The following is a 27,906-nucleotide window of genomic DNA, read 5'->3' as shown; positions in this document are numbered from 1 at the left end:
ACGACATGTATCAGTACTTCATTTTTTTTTCAAGGTCAAATAATTTTCCATTGTATGGACTTGCCATATTTTGTTTATTCATCAAAGTATTTGAGTTATAGCCACTCCTTCTCACTGTTACAAATAATGCTGTTATAAGTATTTGTGTACAACTTTTTGTGTGAATATATGTGATCAATTCTCTGAGAATAGGCAGAAATTGCTCGGTCATATTTAATTGTATTTTTAGTCTTTTGAGGAACTGAGTGTTTTTCAAAACAGTTAACCAGTTTACATTCTTATCAGCAGTGTATGAAAATTCTGATTTTTCCACATCCTTACCAGTGCTGTTATTGTCTTTTGATTAAAGCTATCCTGGTAACTGTGAATTGGCATCTCATGCTATTCTTAATTTGTTATTTGTTTGAATATTTTTATAATGAAGAATTTCAAAACAGAAATAATATCAGTCATCAGTACAAATATTTCATTTTTACCAGAAATTATTGTGAAAAGTTACTTTAACTCATGCTTCAGTTAATTTTGTGAGGTCCTAAATCCTTTAAAAAAAGTGTTGTAACAGTATGAAACTGTGTAGAACATACATTTTTTTTTAAGATATGAAAGAGTTATTGGTTCTAATACTAATATCTAATTTACTATTAAGTCTTCTCAGAATACTAAAATGCAAACATTTAGTAGTTTGCACAGCAGCATGTTTGGAACTGTGGCCTAGTTTTAAGTTATTTTAGCTAAAAAATAATTTTCTCTTTTAAAAAACTGTTTGAAACTGTTACTTAGGTTCACATTGTACCTAAAGAAGAGAATTTAATATCTCTTATGAAAATGACTTTTGACTAGACTGTCATATCAATGGTAAAAGATCAGAAAACGTTTCCTTTTCTAAAACATGCATATTTATAAGGCAGATTAGAAATGGGGCTCTTTGTTATCTAGCACCTTCCTTCTCATGCCTTTTGTTCTGATGGACAATGGCTTATTCTGAACTACTTCCTCATCATCCAGGAAACTGGCAGATTAATTACATTGAAATGATCATTGGTCAGCTTCTCTCTATGTTGTATAGTTTAGGGGAAACCCATTAACATTGTTTAAAATAAAAATCTTTTAAAAATATTTTATCAAATTGGTCTTAATTCCAATTTTAATAGGCTAATTATTCTGGAATTGTTTTATCATTTTTTAATAATCTGGTAGAGCTGATATAGACATCATTTTGAGTAATCTGTCATAAAGTAATGAGTAATTAAAATTATAGCCAACTAAGGTGCTGTTAATTGTTAATCAATTATACATATAATGATTGCATATCTAATTTAAATACTGATTGAAGTATTGACAATTACCCATATTCTTTTGAAAGTAAACTACCTCTTACTGGCCTTAAATTGCAAATAATTATTGAGAATATATTCTCAACAACTCTCTGAGTAGCTTCTCTGAACTTTAGTGGAAAATGGACCTGCTCTTTCTGCATGTATAAATAAAATTGGTACAGTTGATCAGAACTGACCTGACTGACTGGCTGTTGAATAAGTCAGTGAATTTTAATTGGTTTATTTACATATTAACAGGAAACATTCTGCAGATGGTTCTGTGGGCCCTCGGTATCCAAATCTGGCAAATTTGGAGACCATTATATAGGAATGTGGCAGTCATTAAACATTGACAGAATCCCTGTTTTGCCAGGAGGCTGCAGTCGATATCACTGTCAACCTGCTGAGCAGTCTTTACAATAATTAACGAGCTCACATATTTATGGCAATTTGATGGTTAGAATATCTGCATGAAGAAGAAAAAGATTGACGTTTATTCTTTTGAAAAAATGATTGATGAAATTCTCAAGACAGTCGAAGCTTAGAAAGGAGTATTCTGTCTATACCATCATAACTAAACGCTATTTTGTACTTTGCAATCATTGAATCAGATGAATGGGAGACACCTTAGTTAGCAAGAGTAAGTGAGGTCTGGATGAGATGATTTCATGGTTCATCAAATAATGACCATTCTAATTTAATGACATAAACTTTGAATATAAAGTCAGAATATATTTTTCCATAAAGAGGCCATAGTATGGTATGCCCGTTTATCTTAATAGATTTAATAAAGCCAATCTATCAGCAGCATCATTGAATCTATCTCTGGAAATGACCATGCTCTTCAAGCAAAATGTTTTAGGTGAATATGCCCCTCTTAAAACACCACATCTGGAACACAGCAGACAGTCAGGATGTTTAATGAATAACTTGATAAATTATTGTATGTAAATAAGAGCAAGATTTCTCTGGGCAGTAATCCAAAGAGAATAAATCATTAACAATCCAAAAAGAATTTTAATCTTTAAAATCAACTCTTCTGATTATTCCTGTATCAGGGGTGTTTCAGATGTAGCAAGAACAGGAACCTCTTCTGTCTGCTACTGTACGTCACCCATTACCTAAGAATTTTCAAGTATAGGATGAGATAGGGGAAATAAACTTGGAAGAAAACACAACTTGAAAATTTTCATTCCAAGAGCTCTTTTTTTTTTAAATAAAAATTGAGACTAGTTTAAGGTCACCTTTTGAAAAGAAGGCATCTGAAACTCCAAGAAAATACTGTATTTAACCAGAGTAACAGAAATGAAAAAACAGAGACTGCTATTATTCTATTTAGTGATATGGTGTGTCATTTAGGAAACCATTGTGTATCACCTTGTTTTTAACTTAATAACTCTGTTAACACCTGGATATTTATGGTTTGGGTGTAAACTGTAAATAGCAAAGTATAGTGTTGGTCTATCTTCTGGTATTACCTGAAAATTACAATTGAGAGTTCCACTTACTTCATCCTTGGAAGGTATATTTCTCAATCTTTCATTTCTAATAAGAAAGCACCACAAAACACTTGTGATTCCGGAGACAACCAGCTGTTAATATGAGTTATGTGAATCTGACCTATAATTTCACCTGACATTCAGAACTCAAATATTTTCCCTTATTTCTCCAACACAATTAAAATATTTAGTCTCACTTCATTTTATGAGACATAAATAGGTATGTAAGTACTCTGTAATTACTGTACATTGTAACAAATGACCTCATAAATACATTGTAATGTCCCATGTAATTACATGGTAAGTCATGTCTTTGAGATGGCTGCTCTGAGATTGAAAGCATGCTGGTTTCAGAGATTAATTACTTAGGGCCTGATTTGACAGTTTGCTTAAAGATATGCCTCTTTTAAATAGCTGCATCTGGCATTTTTTTAAAAATGTTTCATACTAAGATTTTATTTATAGTACAGATTCAGCTATTTATCCCTAAATATTGGACACATCTAACTTTTGATAAATGTAAAAACAAAAAAAAGGCTTGTTCCATACAGAGTGAGACTGATTTGCAACCATATTTCTTCAGTCATATATTAGATGGAAATTGTTTTTGTAACAGTAATTTTAAAGGTTCTGGTTTTATGACTCTAAGAATAATTTTGAGTATATGATGTTGTAAAAATTATGGTTTTATTGACCAGTGTATAACATATAAGCTAATGTTTCATTATGTCAAGACCAAGTTGTTATATCATGATCATTTTAGCATGAGTATATTATTGCAATACCCTACATTCTTACTGGTGATTCATGATAAATGCATTTTATCTCATACATGGAATAATTTTCATATGACACAAATCAGTACTTAAACTCTTATCTATTTGCCTCAGGATGCTTAAATATCTGGTAAAATCAATTATCCTGAAGTTATGCCATTCAACTTACTGCTTAAACAGTATCCTGGTTTCTATATTCCAAAACAAAAAAGGAATGGGAAATAAGTTGTCCCTGTATTTTCTGTCTTAAATTATGTATTGGTCTATTTTCTTATGTCTTTCAAAGGTATAATTTTACAGATAACTCCCCTGATGTATTTGTGTTCTGGCTTTCTGAACTCTAGTTCCTGCATCACGGCTATTATATTGCTTTTAGTAGTTTTATTTAGTAGACATGCATAGTCTGAGAAAGGATCTAGTGATCTAGAAGAGTTAATGAGCCTCTCTAAACATCCAGCTCACTTCCAGGGAATGACTTAGACTGGAAAATAGAGTCTATTGATAATGACAAATTCTGAAATGTATTACTCATAACATCGCTTTATCATGAACTCTAGGGAACAACCAAATTGCTTTATTGTAATGGAATTTTGTTGAAATGTGAATACTGCCTAGAAATTGCATTCTCATTTTCTAGGACCAAAAAGAAACTGTCCTGGCTACTAGGTTATAGAAGGCAAATTATCACATGAAAAAATGATATTTTAAATTCAGGAGTTTGCAAAAAGACGATGCCAGGCACACAGCAATTCTACCTCTCTTCTCTGTCTCTTTGTTCTTTAAGCTGGCCTATATTCTGCATCTGTGGGTGATTTTCTTGGTCTGTTGAAGACTATTTGGTTAATTTTATTTAGTTGTCAAAAAAAGTCTAGGTAGCAGGAATGATTGATTTTTCTTTATTTTTTCTTTCATTAATTGAGACCATACATAGTTACATATCTGAGAATCAGGTCCAACAAAGAAAGATTTCATAGTCAGCAGAGAAAACACTGTTTCTATGGGCGACTCATCAGAATATGGTAAAATCTACCATTAAGCAATCATCTCTTGACCACTGAATGGTTTTCTAGTGGCAAAGAAAGATGTTTCCCAGGGGAATTCAATCTAGTTGTTACACTCAGACGAAGTACTTTTGGAGATAATTCAGACTTACTGAGAACCATTCATTCATTTCTTGGCTTTTGTGTCTTTAATACCTAATCTTGTGAAGCCAATGACCTAATACTCAGCTCTTTGAAAAATTTCAGTTTTCTGTGCCCTTTTGTAGAATTCAAAACACGTGTACATTCTACCACTACTAGTAGTAGTAGTAGTAATCAGTATTGTTTTAATTATAAACTTAAAAATTTTTTAAGAGAATAAAACTTTGAATTTTGCAATGTTTTTGAGTTTCTGAGCCCTTTCGCATTGATAACCTCTCAACAACTGGGTGATAGATAGGGAAGATCCTCTGATATCAGTTGATGCTACTAGGCAAGAGATTCCTAATGCCACTTAGCAAATTAGTGAAAGGCTGAGAGTAGAACAGGATGCTTCTTGTGTTGTTACACTCCTTGAGTACCTTTTAATGTATTTGCAGAAAACTATCCTCTCTTTCTCTAATAAATAATTCAAAACTGCATGCTTGAGAGAACATCTAATAAGATATTCCAAGCATTTGCTATAACAATTAAGGAAATCTCAGTATATTTTCATGCACCCATGCCTGGTATCTGTACTTTATTCAACATTTGGAAGCAAGTTTTAAAGAGGTGACCAATGTTTATTGTCCAGAATGGGCATGAGAGTTTGGAAGCAGTGTTGAATTAGCCACACCTCTCAAAGAGACTCTACAGGCCACCCTAAGCTGTTGTCCACTCTTCTAATAGAGCTCTGAGCCTCATCTTTAAGTAACTCAAGAAATATTTAAAAAAATGTTTCTTTGAAAGTATGCAGAATACTAGCCTACCAGACTGCTACATGGTCAGGATACACAGGCTACCCTTTGTCTTCTTAGACAGTAAATGGATTGGGGGCCTCACAGTTAAAGTTTGGAAACATACTTGATCTTAATTTACTGGTTCAAGACCCCTGTGCTTCTAAAATGAAGTAGGCTAAGTAAATTATCAGCTTCCCTTTTCCCCTCAGACTTCTGAAGGTTGAACTCTCAGAATCTGATGAAAGGAGCAGACAGAAATGGTGGCAGGTCAGTTGCCCAGCATCAATTTAAATACAGCCCAGTTTGCCTTAGCTAAGATTCCCTGGAGAAGGGAACAGCTACCTGCCAGAGAAGCCTGGTGGGCTATGGTCCTTGTGGTCACAAAGAGTTGGACACAACTGAGGGACTAAGGCTTATCTCAGCTAAGAAATAGAAAAATGAAACTTAAAAGAAATGAAGCATTTCCCAGATGGCCTGTTGGTTTGTGAATTTTTAAATCTAACATGTGCCCATTATATACTTCTGAAGAAGACAGATCTGTGGAATGAATGTATATGGAGTTCAAGGGCAGTGTCAGGATGGTTGTGGCCCTAAACCAGGATTATGTATTAAATTCTAATATACTTGGCACAAGATAATTTGCCAAGTATTCACAATGAGGATATCCTTATCATTGTGACAATGAAAGAGTTAGTCGCTCAGTCGTGTCTGACTCTCTGCGACCCCATGGACTGTAGCCCACCAGACTCCTCTGTCCATGGAATTCTCCAGGCAAGAATACTGGACTGGGTTGCCAGTGCCTTCGGGGCCTCTTGCTGACCCAGGGATCAAACCTGGGTCTCCTGCCTTGCCGGCAGATTCTTCACCATCTGAGCCACCAGGGAAGGCCCAGTTACTGAAACTGGGACCTACCTCAAAGTGAATTTGCAGTATTATCTGAAGTTGGGTAACCTGAGAAATTATCCCAGTGTGGCTCAGCATATTTTGTAACCAGGGACAGGATTTTTCCAAAGTAGGTCAAGTGGGGCTTAATTTCTAGATAGGAGTCCCACGAGCACTAGCTGCGAAGTATAGGAGCCGCCGGGACAGATATAAAGGATAATTTACAACTAAACAAACCTATTGATGAAAAAACTCTACTATTTCAAAGCCATTGTATAAGATCACATCAGGTGAGTTTTCATTTTTGTCAATAAAACAAAGCAATTCTTTTGCCTGAATTTAAGACATGTTCATAGAGTTTTATTACTCAGTTTGTATATAGCTAGACTTTTATTATTTCTCAGATACTTAGCCCGAACCTTATGTGGTACTAGCAGTTTCCACACTAGTAATGTGTCACGCAGTATATTTTCTTACATGGCTATAGGTCATTTTGGATAACCGATGCCTACATGAACTCAATGTCAGTTATAGCTTGCTACCCGATTTTTAACTTTGCTTATCACAAGAGAATGCATATTTATGATAGTGAAGTAGAAGGATGTCAAATGTGTAAGAATAGTATAAAACTGCAGTTCAAAAAATGTGTTTTATATATATACTTTCATAACATCTTCTTGATGTTTTATCAAATCCATACTTGGTTAGTGCCATCAGTATGTAGGTTTATAAAGCAACAAAAGCATTTTTGGAAATTGTTCATGCAATTATATACATCATCAGTTCAGTTCAGGTGCTCAGTCATGTCTGACTCTTTGCAACTCCATGGACTGCAACATGCCAGGCTTCCATGTCCATCACCAACTCCCAGAGCTTACTCAAACTCATGCCCATCGAGTCAGTGATGACATTGAACCATCTCATCCTCTGTCGTCCCCTTCTCCTCCTGCCTTCAAACTTTTCCAGTGTCAGGGTCTTGTCCATGAGACAGTTCTTCACATCAGGTGGCCAAAGTATTGGAATTTCAGCTTCAGCATCAGTCCTTCCAGTGAATATTTAGGACTGATTTCCTTTAGGGTGGACTGGTTGGATCTCTTTGCAGTCCAAGGACTCTCAAGAGTCTTCTCCAACACCACAGTTCAAAAGCATCAGTTCTTTGGTGCTCAGATTTCTTTATGGTCCAACTCTCACATCCAAACATGACTACAGGAAAAACCATACCTTTGAATATATGGACATTTGTCAGTAAAGTAATATCTCTGCTTTTGAATATAATGTCTAGTTTTGTCATAGCTTTTCTTCCAAGGAGAAAGTGTCTTTTAATTTCATGGCTGCAGCCACCATCTGTAGTGATTTTGGAACCCAGGAAAATAAATTTTGTCACTGTTTCCATTGTTTCCCCATCTATTTTCCGTGAAGTGATGGAACTGGATGCCATAATCTTAATTTTTTGAATGTCGAGTTTTAAGCCAACTTTTTCACTCTCCTCTTTCACTTATCATCAAGAGACTGTTTAGTTCCTTATATACATAATAGAGCTTAAAATATTATTTTATTAGTTAATTAATTTCTATTCTATTTCAGTTTGAATTTCAACTAGACATTTTCAGCATCGATAAAGATACTCACCAAGTATTTAGGTATATCTCAAAAGTTGAATTTTAAATGCTATTATTATACAGTTTTGATATTATTAAGATATTCTAAATGATAAAAATCAGAAAAATGTCCTTTGCAATATTAACTAGAATACTATCAATATGGGTAAGTAGCCTCTTTTTCTACATTCTCTGTGAATTCTCATTTATTGATGTTACCAGCAGATCAGTGAACATTTTTGAAAGTGGATTATTTTTCAGACAACCTTATCACAGTAAATGCATTATCATCTACCATGTTGCTTGTGCCAGAAACCTAGGAGTCATTTTTGATGACTTTTCCTCCTTTGCCCTTGACCGCCGATCGATCACCAAGTGCTGTCAAGTCTACCTCCAAAAACAGATACTGCATCTCTTCACTTTTCCGCTCTCTTCCACCCTTTCCAAGGTCTCTTCTTTATGGCCCTCGCCTAAAAATTCAATCGGCTAAATAGGAAGTGTGGCTGATATTCTACAGAATAAATTGCTCAGCAAATATTCACGGAAGAAAAGGAATTTAAAAAGTGTTGCTAGGTGATTTACCTTTCTCAGGGCCCCTTTTGATTTCTGGAAAAAAAATTGTTGTGTCGACACACAAATAAGAAGGTCCACGTTTGGAACGTTGGTACTAGACATGCTGTTGTTTCTCCTTCTTACCCTGTTTTCCTTTTGCCTTTCTTTAATTTGTTGGTTTCCCTACAAAGGATGAAGAATTCAAGAGATGTTCATATCCATGATTCAAAATAAATCTGCCTTCCTTATATTTGCCATGATATTATCAACATAGACAAAGGATAAAAAAGTTTTCTTCTTTCATGGATTTTATGATCTTTGATCAAAGTATTGATGCAGACCAAAAAAGTCAGGATCAGCATATAGGACTGATTGTGTGATAAAACAAGGGTGGCACTTTTTTTCCCCCACAAATATCAAAGTAATCTATCCTAAGCGAACTTCTTTTTTTACATTCTTTTACTATACCTTTATAGTGTGTTTATTTGGAAAGACATAGAAAAAGTACAAGGGAGAAGAAATTGGTGACTCTGACATGCAGCTTTGGGAAGCAGCTATCAACAGGAGGACAAAGAGTAAATAAAAATATTTGTGGATGAGATAGAAAACATTTCTAATGATTCAAATTGGTATTAAAGATTTACATCCTAAAGAAGGGCTTAGGTTTATAGGGAAAGCACAAATATAACAAAACCATTTTAAGGAGATGGTTGGAAAATATTTGTGTAATAAAACTTTGTTACTTTATATAATGTATATTTGAGTACATTACAGAGAGTACTATGACACATTTGTTTGCTTATATTAACTGTAAAGCATTAAATGGATGAGGAATAGTTGTCATTAACAGATGAAGCTACAGAGCAAGTGCTATCTTTAGGCTTGATTCTAAAATCCCACTGCCTAGAGCTGGACATCCTGGAATATGAAGTCAACTGGGGCTTATGAAGTATTACTGTTTTCTACCTAGAGAAGTCCCTTTAGCATTTGTTGTAAATTTGCTTTAGTGACACTAAATTCTCTTAATTCTTGGCTTGTCTATAAAACTTGTGGTATCTCCATCAAGTCTGATCGAGAGTCTTGCTAGGTAGAGTATTCTTGGTTATAGGTTCTTTCGTTTCATCACTTGGGATATACTGTGCCGTTCCCTTCTGGCTTGTAGGATTTCTGTTGAGAAATCAGCTTATAACCTTATGGGAGTTCCCTTGTTGCTTTTAATATTTTATCTTTGTCTTTAATTTTCACCATTTTGATTGCTATGTGTCTCATTGTGTTAATCCTTGGGTTTATCCTGCCTGGGACCCTATGTGGCTTCCTGGTAACTCAGCTGATAAAGAATCTGCCTGCAATGCAGGAGACCCCAGTTTGATTCCTGGGTCAGGAAGATCCCCTGGAGAAGGGATAGGCTCCCCACTGCAGTATTCTTGGGCTTCCCTTGTGGCTCAGCTGGTGAAGAATCTGCCAACAATGCGGGAGACCTGAGTTCAATCCCTGGGTTCAGAAGGTCCCCAGCTTCCTGGATTTGATTGACTATTTCCTTTCCCATATTAGGAAGTTTTCAGCTATTATCTCTTCAAATATTTTTTTGGGGTCCTTTCTGTCTTCTTCTGGGACCCTATAATGAGAATGTTGATGCATTTAATGTTGTCCCAGAGGTCTCTTAGGCTGTTTTATTTTTTATTTTTTCATTATTTTTCCTATATTCTGTTCTGCAACAGTGATTTCCACCACTCTGTCTTCCAGATCGCTTATCCATTCTTCTCCCTCAGTTATTTTACTATAGATTCCTTCTAGTGCCCTTTTCATCTCTGTCTGTAAACATTTTTGGTCTTTGGCAAACATCTCTTGCATCTTCTCAATTTTTGCCTCCATGCTTTTTCCGAGATGCTGGATCATCTTCACTATCATTATTTTGAATTCTTTTTCTGGAAGGTTGCCTATCTCCAATTCATTTACTTGTTTTTCTGGGGATTTATCTTGTTCCATTGTCTGGCACATAATCCCATTTCTTTTCATTTTGGTTAGATTTCTGTGAGCGTGGTGTTCATTCCGGAGGCCATGGGATTGTAGTTCTTGCTTCTGTCTGCCTTCTGGTGGATGACAATAAGAGACTCGTGCAAGCTTCCTGATGGGAGGGACTGACTGTGGGGAAAACTAGGTCTTACTCTGGTGGGCAGGGCCTTCCTTGCCCAGTAAATCATTAATCCAGTTGTCTCCTGATGTGTGGGGCTGTGCCTCCTCCCTGATCGTTGTTTTGAGTTGACCCAGTCCTGGAGTCTACAGGCTTTATGGTAGGGCCAGTGGCCACCACCATGAGGACTTACGGCGACACGCACCTCCCAGGACTGCTGCTGCCAGCGTCCCTGTCCCCGCAGCAGGCCACTGCCAACCCATACGTCCACAGGAGACCCTCAAACGCGCACAGGCAGGTCTGGCTCAGCCTCCTGTCGGGTCACTTATCCTTTCCCCTGAGTTCTGGTGCATGCAAGGTTTTGTTTGTGCCCTCCAAGGGTGGAGTCTCTGTTTCCCCCAGTCCCATGTAAGTCCTGTAATCAAGCTGGCCTTCAAAGTCATATTCCCTGGGGATTCCTAGTCCCTTTGCTGGATTCCCAGGCTGGAAAGCGTGGTGTGGGGCCTAGAACCTTCACAACAGTGCAAGAACTTCTTTGCTTCTATTGTTCTCCAGTTTGTGGGTTGCCCACCTAGCAGCTATGGGATTTGATTTTATCATGATTGCACCCCTCCTATCATCTCATTGCAGTTTCTCCTTTGTCCCCGACATGGGGTATGTTTTTTTTTGTTGTGTTCCAGTGCCCTCCTGCCATTGGTTGTTCAGTAGCTAGTTGCAATTTTGGTGTTCTTGTAGGAAAAGATGAGCGCATGTCCTTCTACTCTGCCATCATGAACCAATCCTCCCCTGCCTTTCTTTATTCTCCGCCTCCTTATCTTTTTAAAATTTTTATTTGTTCATTTATTTTTATTGGAGTAAAGTTGATTTACAACAGTGTGTGTCAGTTTCTGCTATACAGCAAAGAGAATCAGCTAAACATATACATATACCCCCTCTTTCTTGGATTTACTTCACATTTAGGTCATCGCCGAACATTGAGTAGACTTCTCATGAGTTATCTATTTTACCAGTAGCATAAATATCTCAATCCCAGTCTCCCTGTCCATCCCACCCACCCCCTTACCCCACTGATATTCATGTGTTCCTTCCTTATCTCTTAATCTCTTTATATTTTGCTCTCTCTTTTTCTTTTCTCTTTCCTCTCTTAAAGTGTTTACCATTTCCTGCATGATCATGTGCACCAGCACTCTAGCCTGATGGAAATTCTGTGTTCCCACTGTCTTTTTTTTTTTTTTAATCCATACCATAAGCCTTTGAGGTCGGTACCATTATTAGTTCATAATGCAGATGAGAAAACTTAGGCCCAGAGAGCTTAAGTGGTTCCTTGACTGATAAGGAAGGTGACTAATGTGGATGTGAGCAGTGTGACCCTGAGGCATGGGAATCAGCTATGTCTGTATTCTGGGCAATTGTAAATTATGTTCTGAATTAAGACAGTGGCAGAGGGAATGTAAATAAGGGGATAGGTCAGGGACACAATGAAAATAGGGTTTTTGGAAGTGTTGACGGGCTCTCTTTAATAAAATCTGTAGAGCCTCACGAGTACTGAGAGCGTATTCCATTCTTCAAGGAAATTCACATGAGATTCAACACATTCCCATAAATACAGAAGAGATACAAGGGGCAGAGTATAAAAGTAACTTTGAACTAAGTTTGAAGATCCTTAGGTTTCTGCTGTGTTTCAGTCGAGGTGTTCTTATTTGCTGCAAAGATCTTCAGGTGGTACCCTCCAGTTCTCTTCTATGAGAGTGCTATCCAGATTAAACAACTTAAGACAAAAAGGAGGGCGCTCTCCTAGGGCATTAAATCTATTTTAAAAAGTAGATGGTGTACTCACAGGAGATTCTGAGGCCACAACTTTGCTGAATACAGTGCAGTATAATGCTCAAAAGCTCTGGGTTTGAATTTGTAGAGAACAGATTTCAGATCCTGGCTTTGTCATGCTTTAAATATATGACCTTAGGCAAGCTTCTTAATCCCTTATGTAAAACAAGAGTAAGGGTAGTTTGCTCTCCAAGTTCTAATGCCTTACCTGCTTCTTAGCGATGTGCGTTGTATGTTCTCGATAAACACGACTCCACTGCTCAAAACCCTAAAACCTAGTCATTATCAGCTCTAATCTAGTTTGTATCCTGCTGTTTAAGGTCTTATCCCCCAACTTGTAATTTAGACTTTTCAAAGTCTCAGCAGAAATTCTGCTTTGTAGCCTCTTTATCATCCCTGGTGTTTCACATCCACTCCCAAGAAACAGCTCTTATCCCATCTCTGCTCATAGCTAGACCCACCTTGAGGCCAGATTCCTTGTCCGAGCTTCATCAGACTAGGATCCTCAAGAGCTGCCCATTTGTCTTCTCCATCACTGTATACCCACCTTCGTACAGTGTCCTTCATGAAATAGACATTTGGTGATGGAAGTCTTATATTAACATTGTTTTTCAATGTGTCTTTTTTTGTTGGCCCTCTAAGCAAATCCTTAGTAAGTACTCAATTGACAAAAAAAGCTCTCTACTACTGAACGTGTTTGAAGAGGGACTAGTCTTCTCCTGTGCTTCACTCTAGAGAGTGTGAGGCCAGAAGCAGGTGTGCAATGTGATATATGGGATTGAAAACAGAAATTTATGAATGTAGCCTCTGAAAAAAAAATTGAGGGTGGAGTCATGAGCTTATCCATTTTTCTTCTGTTTTGTTAGTTATTACTTATGCACATCTAGGGTGAAGAAATAATTAAGGAGTGTATTAATGGAGTCCCTGAGAAGGATAATAACCTCATCACCAAATTGGACAGGGTTATCTCAGACAATTAGGAGATAATGACCAAGAAGATCCTTTCCTTTAAATCAATAAGCCTAACTGCTCTCCACCATTCTCATTTGTAAACAGATTCATTTTGGTGGTGATCAAAGAGGGGATAAAGGGATTTGGAGAAGTTCAGTTTTGTGATTCTTTTTTTCCAAATCTGAAAAAGAAAGTGAAATTAATGCTTGGTTCAAGATAGAACACTGCAACACTGAAAAGGATTACTTTCTCCCTTCAAGTAATGAAAGAATCTAGAATTGATTTTTTCAAGTCGAAGGTCTTGCGTTTAAGTACTTTTAATAAAAATCATTACTAGTCTTGTCCATGAAGACTAGGTTGTGACAGGTTTAGGTGGCTTGATGAGGATGGGCATTAAAATCCACTTTCATTTAACTTCCCAGTACAGTATAATCAGGGACATCCTGTCATGTCATCTGCAGAAGAACCTATGCAGAAACAGTTTGATTTTTGCCATCTGCTCCTGCTTGCTTGAAATCAATGAGAAAGCATAAAAGATGATAAACTTAACATACAAAAATGAATAAAAATGCTGAAATTATTTCAAGAGTTGAATAATCACCATTGAGGGGTTTACCTCCTGGTGTCTAGAGCATATAATGGATTCTATTTATTAATTGCTGCCCAACATTGATATTAAGGTATTGGTCATGTGAGAGTAAGTTATGCAATCACTGAAAATTCTTCAAATGCTATAAAGAAAAATTATTATCTGTCACTTAGTATTGTTCATGTAATCATTTGTATAATTAAAATCTCTAAGTTTATCAAGTGATTTGCAATCATTTGTTAGATATACTAAACACAGTTATTCTCCTATTTTCAATATGTGGTCATTTATAAGACTTATGAGAGGTCATTCAACAAAGTCATAGCAAAGTTTTAGCTTGAACTCATAAGATTTTACCTCTTGGTCTAAGATCTTAATTTTTTTAAAATTTTCTATTTGAATTTAAATTTATCTTTAAAAAAACAGACTTTTAGTCTTTAGAAAATGACCCTTCTTGATTTGCCAAGAGCTTCTAATGCAAAAGTCTATTGAGTATATTAAAAACTAATTATTTAAATTCAGTTTTTATTCCTCTCAATAATATTTTTAGATTAATCGAGGTGATTAGAATTTCCAAGTAGAGGCTCTATGATTATTTACTTTAGTATGAAATAATAAAAAGGACATTAGACTCAATAGTCTGATAATCGTCCTGTGATGATACAGTGTGACTTCTGCCCATTCATTTAAGACAATTATCTCCTTTATGAAATTGCTAAGTGGTAAAAATATCAGCCATGACTGTCTTGAAGCATTGAAAAATAAAAATAGATGTATAGTGGAGTATAAATATAAGGGATAACTCTTCATCCAATCTGGTTTTCTTTACTACTGTCTAAAACATTTGAGAGCAAAGAACACACCCATGCACGTGCATGTATGTGTGTGTGTGGAGGGAGGCAGGAGAGGTGTGTGTTTTTGTGTGTGTGTGTGCATACACATATTTAAGGCTATGTTTCTTTGGATGCAGAGGACAATATATTGCTATTTTATTCATGAGTTTCCTTCCCCAAAATGTAACCAAATGCCTTAAATTACATGTGTTTCTTTAGCATGTCCTAAAATGCTGTTCTTTTTTCAATCTGCCTTTCCATAACATTGTCCTACATGTCCCATTTGCTCTAGCCACCAAGTAGTTACTTGACCTTCACTTGAAGAGGCCCTATATTGTCATGACCCCTTGAGCCTCCTCTCAGTATTCGCTCTATCTTAAATATCTTATCTATCCCCTCCATAAATGTCACATTGAAAGGATGGGCTCCTTGTCACGTCTTTCTTGACCACAAGACAGAGAATTAACTTTTCCATGTATTATACTTTCATTGTATTTTCTGGGATTATCTAGTCTAGCATTTAGCACTTTGTTTTCATTATGATCTCTGTTTCCTCAGCCAGAATGAATGAATATACTATCAGGATTTATAGAAGTCCCAGAGCTAGTGCTTGTGACACAGCAGAGATGTAGTTAATATATTTTGAATGAATAATAACTGAATGAATTAGGCTCGCAGCCTTTGGAGCTCCCTTGAGAGGCAACATTAAATAGTAAAGATGCTAGCTTCAAACTGGTACTATCTCAGTTCATATCTTGCCTCCATCACTTACTGCTTCATGGTTTCAAGCTACTTAACCATTCTGTGTCCCTGTTGACATGATTGTACAAAGACCATAATGATAGACTTTTAACTCACTGGGTCATTGTGAGGATAAAAAGCGTAACTCATGTAGATATGTGGGGTGCTTAGACCACTTCCAGGTCTAGAATATGTGCAAAAAAAAGTGTTAACATGTATTATTAAGAATGCAGGAATGCTACTTAGTTTCCTATGTAATTGATTTCAATAGTGCCATACTCTTTCAAATATATTCTGACAACTTAAATATTCAGATTAATTTTATATAGCTGTGTTCTTCTGTAATTATTAATATGTTTATTATATCACTGTCACTTCAGTTCAGTTGTTCAGTCGTGTCTGACTCTTTGCGACCCCATGGACCAGAGCATGCCAGGCCTCCCTGTCCATCACCAACTCACAGAGTTTACTTCAACTCATGTTCATCGAGTCGGTGATGCCATCCAACCACCTCATCCTCTGTTGTCCCCTTCTCCTCTTGCCTTCAGTCTTTCCCAGAATCAGGGTCTTTTCAGATGAGTCAACTCTTCACATCAGGTTGCCAAAGTGTTGGAATTTCAGCTTCAGCATCAGTCCTTCAATGAATATTCAGGACTGATTTCCTTTAGGATAGACTGGTTGGATCTCCTTGCAGTCCAAGGGACTCTCAAGAGTCTTCTCCAACAACACAGTTCAAAAGCATCAATTCTTCAGTGCTCAGCCTTGTTTATAGTCCAACTCTCACATCCGTATATGACTACTGGAAAAACCATAGCATTGACTAGACAAACCTTTGTTGGCAAAGTAATGTCTCTGCTTTTTAATATACTGTCTAGGTTGGTCATAACTTTTCTTCCAAGGAGCAAGCGTCTTTTAATTTTATGGCTGCAGTCACCATCTGCAGTGATTTTGGAGCCCCCCAAAAATAAAGCCTACCACTGTTTCCCCATCTATTTGCCATGAAGTGATGGGACCAGATGCCATGATTTTAGTTTTCTGAATGTTGAGCTTTAAGCCAACATTTTCACTCCACTCTTTCACTTTCATCAAGAGACTCTTTAGTTCTTCACTTTCTGCCATGAGGGTGGTGTCATTTTCATACTTGAGGTTATTGATATTTCTCCTGGCAATCTTGATTCCAGCTTGTGCTTCATCCAGCCCAGTGTTTCTCATGATATACTCTGCATATAAGTTAAATAAAGTGAGTAACAATACACAACCTTGATGTACTCCTTTTCCTATTGGGAACCAGTCTGTTGTTCCATGTCCAGTTCTAACTGTTGCTTCCTGACCTGCATACAGATTTCTCAAGAGGCAGATTAGGTGGTTTGGTATTCCCATCTCTTTTCAGAGAGAGATGAGAATGCAATTATATCATTGTATTTGATTCTTATTTTTTGTAGACTCTATATCTGCAAATTCACCTACGTGCTAAAATTTATTTGTACCCCCAAATCAATACCCACAGTGTCTCTACAGTCATCTATCAACTTGCACACTGCACCTCTGGGGATCGGTGAAAACTTTGTGTCTCCAGGAACACATTTTCCCAGCTGAGGCTGAACAAGGAGATGCTATGTTGCCTGTTTCAATTCTCATATTTTAACCAAGTGTCTCTTTTGTGGTCAAATAAATGCACTTTTTGGCATTTATTGATTGATTTCCTTTGGAAAGTTTGCTGGTTAAAAATGGTCCCCAAGTATAATGCTGAGGTGTTGTCTAGTGTCCCTCAGTGCATAAAGGCTGCAGTGTGCCTTAAGGAGAAAATACAGGTATTAGATAAGCTTTGTTCAGCTGTGCACTGTTGTCTTCTTGATTGTGAGTTCAATGTTTATGCATCAATGATGATATTAAATAAAGTGCCATTAAACAGGAGTGCATATAAAACTAGGTCAGGTATTGATGAGTTGACAAAAATGTTGTTACCAAAGTCTCAGTAGAACCTGAACTTTATTTTACCTAGGAACAATATTACAGTATTTCCAAATTCAGTGTCTGCAAGTACCTTTACAGAAAATAACTACTGCAAGTGATGAGAACTGATTCTAGTTGACATGTTCTTTGATTTTTTTCTTTTTTAATGCTGAGCAAATAGCTGTGACTTTAGATGACTTTTAAAAATCCTTTTACATAAACTGAATCATTTGTAGAGAGCTAGCTAGTTTGTAGCAGATCTGGAAGAAAGGGCTCAAGCTCCCATATCACCGGAGCACACTGTTGTGTCTCTGCTAGGCCCAAGTAACTGAAATATCAGAGTGGTCCTAGGGTTGTGGACCGAGGGTTCAGAGATCCATTCCTTGGCACGGAGTTTAGTTAGTTTGTCGTTAGTCGCTCAGGCGTGTCCGATTCTTTGCAGCCCCATGGACTGTAGTCCGCTAGGCTCCTGTGTCCATGGGATTTCTCAGGCAAGAATCCTGGAGTGGGTTGCCATTTCCTTCTCCAGGGGATCTTCCCAACTCAGGGATTTTTGCCTCTGACGAGCATTTATTTTTCGATTGGTCTCAAAGAACAATTTTGTGTGTTTGTTTTTTATAAATTAATTTAAAATTTCATCAAAATATTACATATGTATTATTTTAGGTTAAATAATATCAGTGAGGCTTATAACAAAGACCACTAGAGTTTTCCCTGTCTCCAGACTGTTCTCATTCCTTCCGGTTCCCATATCCATCACTTTTAGCTGTTATTTCTTCTGGCATGTACCTTTATGTTTCTCATTAATGTGCCTTTAATGGCCCTTAATTCCCTAATTTTAATTCACCAGTGTTACAGATCATTGACTGCGTTATTGTTATGTCAGAATTCAGCGCACGTACACCCCCATTTCCTTCCCCAGGCTTCTTCCTTTTCCCTTCCTTCTCTTCTTCCTTGTTTTCCTTCTATTCCTACTTCCTTGGATGAAGTGTAATTAGAAGTGAAATGCAGAAGCCCTAAATGTTCAGTTCCATGAGTGTATTAATTTTTTAGGGCTGTCATAACAGGTTCCACAGACTAAGTGGCTTAAATCACAGGTGTTTATTCTCTCACGGTTCTGGAGGCTGGAAGTCCAAGGTCAAGATTTATTGTAGAGTTATTTCTTCTGAGTCCTCGCTCCTTAACTCATAGATGGGTATCTTCTTCAGGTGTCATCGCATGAGCTTCCTCAGTGTGTATCTGTGTTCTAATCTTTTCTTGTTATGATACCAGTCATGTTGGATTATAGCCCGCACTAATGGCTTAATCTAACCTTAATTACCTATTTTAAAGCCCTATCTCTAAATAACTTTCTGAGGTATTGGGGATTAGGATATCAGCATATGAATTGGGCTCTTTGGAGGGTGGGTTAGGAGGAGTTCACAATTTAGCCCATAGCAACGTGTTTTGACAATTGTGTTCACCCATATAACAAACTTGAACTATGATGCAGTTTTGTTACCCAAAAACTTTCCTTGTACCCGTATCCAACCAATTTTCCAGTGCAATTACCATAGGCAACTGCTTCTCTGATTTGCGTTACTGTAGATTAGTTTTGTCTATTCTGGAACTTGGTATCAGTGGAATTATGCAGTATGTACTCTTGACTAGTGTCCTTTAAAACCCAGCCTTGCTGTTTTCCTCACTATCTTTCTGAAAAATCCACATTTCTCTTTCTGTTTTGGATTCTCTGCTTGTTGGATTTCAGATCTTTTCCTTTCTTAGTTTGCCTCTCATTTTTTCTGGAGCATACATTCATTAGCCGCCTGGTAAAGAGTAATTCCATATTTCTCTTTTGGTTTTGGATTCTCTGTTTGTGGGATTTCAGATCTTTTCCTTTCTTAGTTTGCCTCTCATTTTTCTGGAGCATACCTTCATTAGCCCCCTGGTAAAGGGTACGCAGATGGATATCTTGGAAGCCATTCATATCTGAAATATCCCTATACTTCCACTAGTATGTGTTCAAACATTTGTATTGTATTTTCCTCTCACATCATAGTTTATTTGACTAGACATGAAATTCTAGGTTTAAATATTCTTTTCAATCTTAAGATTTTGTTTGTTTTTAAGAAATCTGATGCTATTTTTACTCCTGATTGTAATTTATATACACTTTTTTCTTTTTTTTTTCATCCATTCTGGAAGATTTTAGATCTTCCCTTCCCCATGATTCTCTAGTGTTTCTTACAATATGATTCTTTTCATTTATTAATGTTATTCTTTTCATTTATTATGTTAGATATTCCATAATCCCTTTCAGAATGAATTCTCAATCTTCTAGTTATGCAAAATTTTTATCGAAAGGAGGATTTTGTGTTTTTTTGTTTTGCTTTGTTTTCTTGTTGCTAATTTTTAGCCTTTTCTTTATCCTGCTCCTTTGTTCTCTTATCTCACTAGCTGAGTGTCAGAAATTATGAATTAAACCACTAATTTCTTATCTTTTCTCTCTTATTTCCCTTGATTGTCATTTCCCCCCCTCCTGAATTTTGGAAGGTTTCTACTCATTTATTTTCCAATTTATCTATTGCATATTTAATTTATGCAACCAAATTATGAATGTCATAGGCTTTTAAAAATCTTTTATCTTTCTTGTACTTTTACACTATTGAGTCAGTATCTTCTCTTTGATTATTAGGGTATTAATGAGAGTTCTTTGGACCCTTTTCCTGCCTTAAACACTAATGCTGTTCCCTTCAAGTGCCGTCACGCTCTTACATGCTTTTCTCTCTGGCTGTTTTGCCAAAGGCTTTGTTTCAGTGTCTGATAGTCATGAATTATCAGTTTACATAAAAATGCAGTACTCTACAGGCGATTATGAAGTGCAAATTCTGGTGCATGAGTGGAGGTTATTAAGTGGGATCCTCACTGTTGGGCGATTAGTCAGGGACCTGGGTATTGTTTTCTCTTATTCTTCTCAATTTTCTCTGAAAGTTGTTCGTTCTCAGAACAATGATCTGATATTCTGTCTGGGAAGTGCACACCTGGATGCCATTGCTCTAGGTGTCAGGTGCAGGAAGACGACTTGAATGACTCATGTCATTGACTTAACTCTCACCCTTCTCTCTCCTCTTCCGTGGCTGGTGTCCCTGATTCTGCAGCTTCTATTTCAGTATCCCTCGAAAATGAAGCTCCTGGCTACTCCAAGTTCATGGAGGGTTAGCTGCCTGACTTTGCTGAATGTGGTAGGACTTTCAATCCATCTTCTATCATCTCAAAACCATGCTTTAGACCTGCTTTCTAAGGTACTCAGGAAGCAATAATTTCCAGTCTTCCCTGAATTTTGTCATGCTGATCACCTTGTTTTCATGAATGTCTTTGAGGAGGTATGTAGATGTCATCTTTCTCCTTTGGCTTGGTCACAATACTTTTCTTCTTTTGTAACTTCTAAAAATTTGTTACCATCTTTCATCCACTAGTGCCCTATTCTCTATTTCCTTATGGCTTTACACCATTTAGATTATTTATTGTCATTTTCGTGGCATTGGCAGTGGAGAGATAGTAATGCATGTAATCAATCAAATGAATTGTGTAAATTTGTCAAAATCAGACACACAGCTCTAAGAGTGGATTTAACTTGGTTCTGAGGGATAATCTCTAACACTTCTTGCATTTCTGCCTTACTTGCAGTTAGGTTTGGGTCAGTTCTTTGACCCTATCTTGTTGTTCTTCCTTTCTCTAATGATGTAATTTACATCTGTTATTTTACAGAGTATCAAAGTAAGCTGGCTGCCTCCTCCATCAGGAACACAAAATGGATTTATTACCGGTTATAAAATTCGACACAGAAAGACAACCCGCAGGGGTGAGATGGAAACACTGGAGCCAAATAACCTCTGGTACCTGTTCACAGGTCAGTGTTCCCGTGCTGTGGTCCTAGAAGGTTTTGGTGAATCAAATGCCTCGGCAATAAAATATACTCTCACTTCAAGGGAACATTCATTTTTCTCCTGGTAGGTGGCATGTACTGGTATGAACAACTTTATATTTTTAACTTGATTCCCTGTAATGCTATCACGACATGTGTTGCTTCTGTATCACCATTTTAATAAATGCATCGTTGAATTTTTATCCATATTAGTATTGCTAACTTAACCATTTCTGCCATCAAATAACATTTAACTGTTTAATAACTTTTAAAATCATGTAATCACATGGTTCCAAGTTTAAGTCATTTTGAGCCTTCTCTGCCCAAACTCCAGGAGTGAGAATGAGGCTGGAAAATGGAGAGAGGGGTGGTTTGGAGAATGAAGAGATCAATTATTCCACTTTCCATAAATATAAAAGTAAATTCACTTCTGTAGCAATATTGGTAAAATTCATGGTGGGTTAAAACTGGACCCAATTTCCATGTAGTTTTAAGATAATTTTTTTATATATATAAGATGAATTGTCATATATTTCCTTTAACTGTTGGAACCATTAATATCTGTCAGTCCAATTCCTGGAAAAACAGAGACTAAGCCAGGCCTTCGAGTTAATGCATTTAGGGTACAAGCCCAGGAAGGCAAGCATGAAGGAACAAGAGAAGTGAACCAAAGAGGAACATAAATCAAATGATGACTTCTTGAACTGGCCACAAGTTAGAACAAATCTAAAGCCAGCTTGTTCTTGTGTGGTGTTGGGAGTGGGGGCAGGGTAGGAGAGAGGAGCTTTCAGAAGCCAGTTGAACTACTGGGGCCCAGTGTGGATGGCTGGATAGGAAGTATGAGCTGTTTCTCTCTTGTCTGTCATTGGTCAAAGTAAGCCCACAACAGGTTGTTAACTATTCCGTACCTCCTGACAGTCCCCGGGAAGCCAGCACTTCCGGAGAATGCACAAGTATGGAATTCTCTGCTTGTCCATCAGCACGTTACATGGGGATGGCTTGGTCTAGCAGCAACATTTGAGGCTTGATAGTACCAATGAGAACAGGGGGTTTGGGAAGCAAAGCAGATAGAAAAGGCAGGAATCGGTGGATCAAATTAAACGTGTGTGTCATGGCACATAAACTTGATTCATGGCAGCAGGCAAATTAAAGCTCATAGCTTACAGAAAATCAAGTAAACATTCATCACAGATGAGAACTAATTCCTTATTTATTCCTTTCTTGACATAGAGTACTAGTAAATTTCTATCTGAAATCGTAAAACACACACACACACACAACTTCAGCTACTTGCTCAGCCTACAGTATGAGACTTGATAGAAACTTAGTTTTTCCCCGTAAGTTTGTGCCTCTTATGCCTATAAAATGGTAATGCAATGGTGAGTGTGCTTCCAAAATAGATTGCCAAAAATCACATGACTTGTTTTATATCTGGACAAAGTCTCCTAAATGGAAGTTATGACACTCTGTTGGAAGATTAGGATTGACACAGACACTGTGATACCACCTATAAAATAGATAACTGATGAGAACTTTCTGAAGCACAGGGGACTCTACTGCCTTTCTGCAGGGAACTCTGCAAGCCCTGCGGTGTCCTGAACGGGAAGGAAGTCCCAAAAGGAAGGGTGTATATGTATAGTCAATTTACTTTGCTTTTCCATAGAAGTTAGCACAACACTGTAAATCAACTCTGCTCCAATAAAAACTATTTTAAAAAGAAAAATAAACACCATGACATTTAAAAAGCTTAAAGAAAGCCAAGATGCTATGTCTCTTTACCTGATAAAATGATTAGAAGGTAGAAGCAATTGAAATGAGGCATATGTTCTCGTTGGACTATTTGGCACAACATAAAAGTAGTTTACTTTACAAGAAATCACCAAAATTAAAAAATCTTGCTGAAAAAATTTTAGTGTAATTTCTAGATATGGGAATTTGAAGCCCAGAAACATTTTTAACCATTGATTTTCCTTCTCCAATGAAAAACATTAAAAGTATAAAATAAACTTCCTTTTTTAATAAAGTAATTCATTAAAATATGAGCATTCTAGTAGAAAAACTAAAAAAAGTATATTCAATTTACAGAACTATAAATGGCCAACAAGCCTAATAAAATGTTTAATCTCATTAGTAAGGAAATGCAAAGTAAAAGAAAAATGAGTTAGCATTCTCCTTTGATTAAAGTAATAAAGATAAAAATGAATGATGATACATTGTTTTGGAAAGCATATGAGAAAGATGAACTTTTATATACCACTTGTGGGACAGAATGATTCTAGAATCTTTCCAGAAAGCAATGTGGAGATTTTTGTTATATACAAGTGTGCATGTGTGTATGTATCTATAAATATATGATTCAGGTTTCCAACTTCTAGGAGTTTATTCCAGTTCTGCAGACATATTTTTTTGCAAAGTTTTAAACTAAAAACATATTCATTGCATCAGAAAAAAAGACCCTAAGTATCTAACTGTAGGCAGTTACCTAGAAAATTCAGACACAATCATATCATGAAATGCTGTATATCTATTGCAAATATTGAAATGTAAATATTAAATTATATGCTAAATATTTAAAACATATTAAGTGAATAGCTCAGTTTGAAATCAATATTAAGTATGAGTCCATATTTATAAACCAAAAAATTTCTTAAGAAAAGATTTAGAATAATATAGTCTAAATACCAAAATATTAATAGTGATTATTTCTTAATTGTGCAACAGTGAATTATGTATTTTTAACCATGTATGTAAAATGAAAAGCAAATAAAATATCAAGACTCTAATGTCATAACACTTGGTTACCAAGATTGACTATTTCATGCCACTGACTAACTCTGTGCCCATTGAACAGCTAAGAAGGAGTTAGTCAAGAAAATAAATGAAGAGTGGTAACCATGTGGCCAAAAGACCTTACTGACATGAATTGTTTAGTATTTATGGGGTTTTTGCCAAATGGGATTTAACACATTCAGCTCAGTATTATCAAGCCAAGCTTCTGAATCTCTAAATGTACAAATGCTTGGAATTTTCTCTCTAAAAAAGTAAAATCATTTAAGTAGATCACAGTATAGAATAGCAAGTATTAGACTTTTTCTTATCAAGGATACTGTATTAGTCCTAGGGAGTCATAACAAATTACCACAAACGTGGTGGCTAGAAACAACATGATTTTTTTTTTTTTTTTCAATCCAAGAGAAACCAGAAATCCAAAATCAAGGTTTCTGTAGAGGTCATTCCTTCTGGAAGCTCTGTGGGAAACTCTGTCTCATGTTTGTCTCCTAACCTCTGGTGGGCGCTGGCAGCCCTTGACATTCCTCAGCTTGGAGATAACGTCTCTCAGAAATCTGCCTCCATCTCTGCATCACTTCCTCTGTGTGTCTGTATGTCCTCGCTTCTTACAAGGATACCTTCATTGGATTTTTTTTTTTCATTTATTTTTATTAGTTGGAGGCTAATTACTTTACAATAATGTAGTGGTTTTTGTCATACATTGACATGAATTAGCCCCTTCATTGGATATTGACTGTAGTAATCCAGGATGATTCCATTCCAAGATCTTTAATAAATCTGTTAAGACTATGCTTCCAGGAAAAGCTATATTTGGATGTTCCAAGTATACAGTATTTTTACTCATTACAAACTCTTGTTATTACTTTTCCTCTCAAGGACAATCATTTTGAATTATACCCTCTAGTAAATCTTTATCCAAAAATAATTCAGTCCTACATCTTTATTCATCTAAAATATATGTGGAAATTAGCACTTCTCATCAGCATAGGATAACCCATCTTCACTCTGGCTTCATATTATTCCAGTCAAAAGCAAAGCAACAGGATAAATTCATTAGCTTGTTATTGAAACGGCTTCCCATCTTTATAGATCCTTGGGAATCTGGACTCCAAACTTGCAACTCTTATTTAAAATGTTCCTTCTTAATTTTAATTGTTATAAAATGAATTTGAGGATGCAAACATCATCTGAACAGTTATCTTTGTAACTGTGTTTGATATTTATTGCAAAAAAGTCACACGGTCTTCATTTTTAATTTGAGATGAAGACTAGAAAGACCTAGAGGATAGCCTCATATTCTTTAAGCATTAAAAACAAGTTTTGCAAAGCCTCCGTCTTCCTCACCTCTGTTCTGTGTCCTGGCCTCAGTCCTGGCTTATGTTGCATTCCTAGAAATTGTGGGAATGTTTTTAATGCTACAAAGCATCAGGAAATCAGGAAGTACTATACCCTGGTAGATTGGCTTCGGTTTTTGACTTGTCCCCAGGATATGTTTTGTAACTTATGCACTGTGTAGTAAGAGGAAGTAATTGATTTTCTATATAAATCTTCAGCACTTTAAAATGTACAAAATTTTCCCCCATGTTTTTAGTACCTTTAAAATACATGAATAGATTGATTTGGCTGTTAGAAAATTGAAAATGCCAGAGTGCTTCCTTTGGATGATATAAATATTCAGGTGTAGAGACTCAAGTATTGGTTTTTACCATGTTCTGTTTTTTAGACAGGTGTTTTTTGTTGTGTGTGCTTTTTACTAGGATAATGGGACATCTGCAGTAACAAAGTAATTCAGAGTTATAACAAGGATTTTAAATCACTGCTATCAATTTTATTATGGGAACCCAAGTCAACTAAATTTTAAAGTACTGTTTTTAATTTTTGAGTGCTCTTCAGAGGAGGTTATTTGGAATTGAATACTAGAATTTTCTCATGCTTCGTGGCCAACATAAGAATAAACCTAGTGGTAAACATGCATTGGTATTTTGTGGCCTGAAACATTGAAACAGTAGCACAGCAATTTTATAACAAGGTTAACATTAGGGGAATAAAGGGAAATTATTTTCTTCGAATAGTACATCATCTCTTGACCATAAGTTCTAAGAAAGTAGAAATAAAACTGAGGAATTAAGAGTTTGAAGGCATTTATCCTTGGAGATAGAAACAAGCAGAAGACAATCTACTTTCAGCAATATCTTTTTTTTACAACAAAAAAAGCATTGTTACCTATGTCATTCTTTTAGAATAAAGTTATACTTAGAAGTTATACTTAAGGTTATACTTAGAAGCAGGGCTTCCCAGGTGGCACTAGCAGTAAAGAGCCTGCCTGCTTTAACATAAGAGACTTACACAGACACACACACACACACACACACACACACACACACAACCCTCCCACCCACTCATCCCGAGTCAAGGCACTCCTATGTTCCGCTGCAGAAGCCCATGGGTGCATACAGTAAGTCACATTCCTTAGTGCCTTCCTGAAACAAGAAAGCAAGTTTTTCTTTTCCTTTCCTGCTACCTAGCTAAAGTCAGTGGGTATGCACAATCCACACAGGTATGCACACCCCTTGACCACTTGGCCTTGCGGGGTAATAGGGCTTGTGTTCCTGAATTCCAAGAGACCATGATAATTGGAAAAGATAGTTCTTAACAGACCACCACCCCCAGGGCACTACACGCAGAGCAGACTGATACGCAGTCCCAGTCCTGCTGTGAAAAAGGCCTGTTTACTTAGATGGGGCTTCCTAGGTGGTGCTAGTGGTCAGGAGTCAGCCTGCCGATGCAGGAGACACAGGAGACATGGGTTAGGTCTACAGAGACTGAGACTGAACTATAGGTCCCTACAAACAGAACAGAAAGCATGCAATTCATCGCATCCAAAGCCCTTGTTTTATTGAAGAGGTAGGTAATGGAGGCTTGAAGAGTGACACTGCTAAGATCCACCATTAGCTAAAGGTATAGATTTCAACTAGATCACAGATGCTCTGATTCCTAGCTATGTGCTCTTTGAACTATCCAGTGTTATCATCTTTAGCTCACTTTATTGTGAGTGAATCTGGCTGTTGTATGAATCTGTAAATGATCATTGATATTAAAAGCAATTTTAACATTTATAACAGTCATAACAGCAGTAGCAAATTTGACAACTTCTCCTATGCTGAAAATGATATGAAGGTACCTCAAAAAATTAAAAACAAATCTGCAGTGAACCACTAATCCCACCTTCTGAGTACATATCCAAAAGAATTGAAGTCAGGATCTCAAAGACATAGCTGCACTCTCATATTCATTACAACAGTATTCACACAACCCAAATTTCCATTGACAAATGAGCAAAGAAACTGTGGTATATACATACAATGGAATATTATCCAGCCTTATCACAGAAAAGAAAAAATGCTCTGCCTTTTGCAACAAAGTGGATGGACTGGAGATGCTATGCTAAGTGAAATGTCAGTCCCAGAAGTGTAAATACCATGATTCCACATATATGAGGTATCTAAAATAGTCAAAGTCATGGAAACAGGATAGAATGGTGGTTGCCAGGGGAGAGGGGAGGGGAAAATGGAGAGTCGTTCAATGGGTATAAAATTACGGTTGTGCAATACAAATAAGTTTCAGAGATCTGCTGTGCAAGATAGTACCT

General features: G+C 36.7%; 1 protein-coding gene across 5 annotated transcripts in view; it reads left to right on the top strand.

The window, feature by feature from the left end:
- DCC (DCC netrin 1 receptor) overlaps window positions 1-27,906 on the top strand; it is a 1,226,177-nt gene that overhangs the window by 967,443 nt on the left and 230,828 nt on the right. For all 5 annotated transcript variants that reach the window (XM_070452514.1, XM_070452512.1, XM_070452511.1 and 2 more), the window contains one exon: window positions 21,311-21,452. In XM_070452514.1, coding sequence (XP_070308615.1) covers window positions 21,311-21,452 — 142 coding nt within the window. The remainder of the gene's footprint in view (window positions 1-21,310; window positions 21,453-27,906) is intronic.

Source organism: Odocoileus virginianus, chromosome 22 (genome assembly GCF_023699985.2).
Source record: "Odocoileus virginianus isolate 20LAN1187 ecotype Illinois chromosome 22, Ovbor_1.2, whole genome shotgun sequence".
NCBI lineage: Eukaryota > Metazoa > Chordata > Mammalia > Artiodactyla > Cervidae > Odocoileus > Odocoileus virginianus.
The sequence above is the reverse complement of the archived record's forward strand: the minus strand, read 5'-3'. Positions and strand labels throughout refer to the sequence as shown.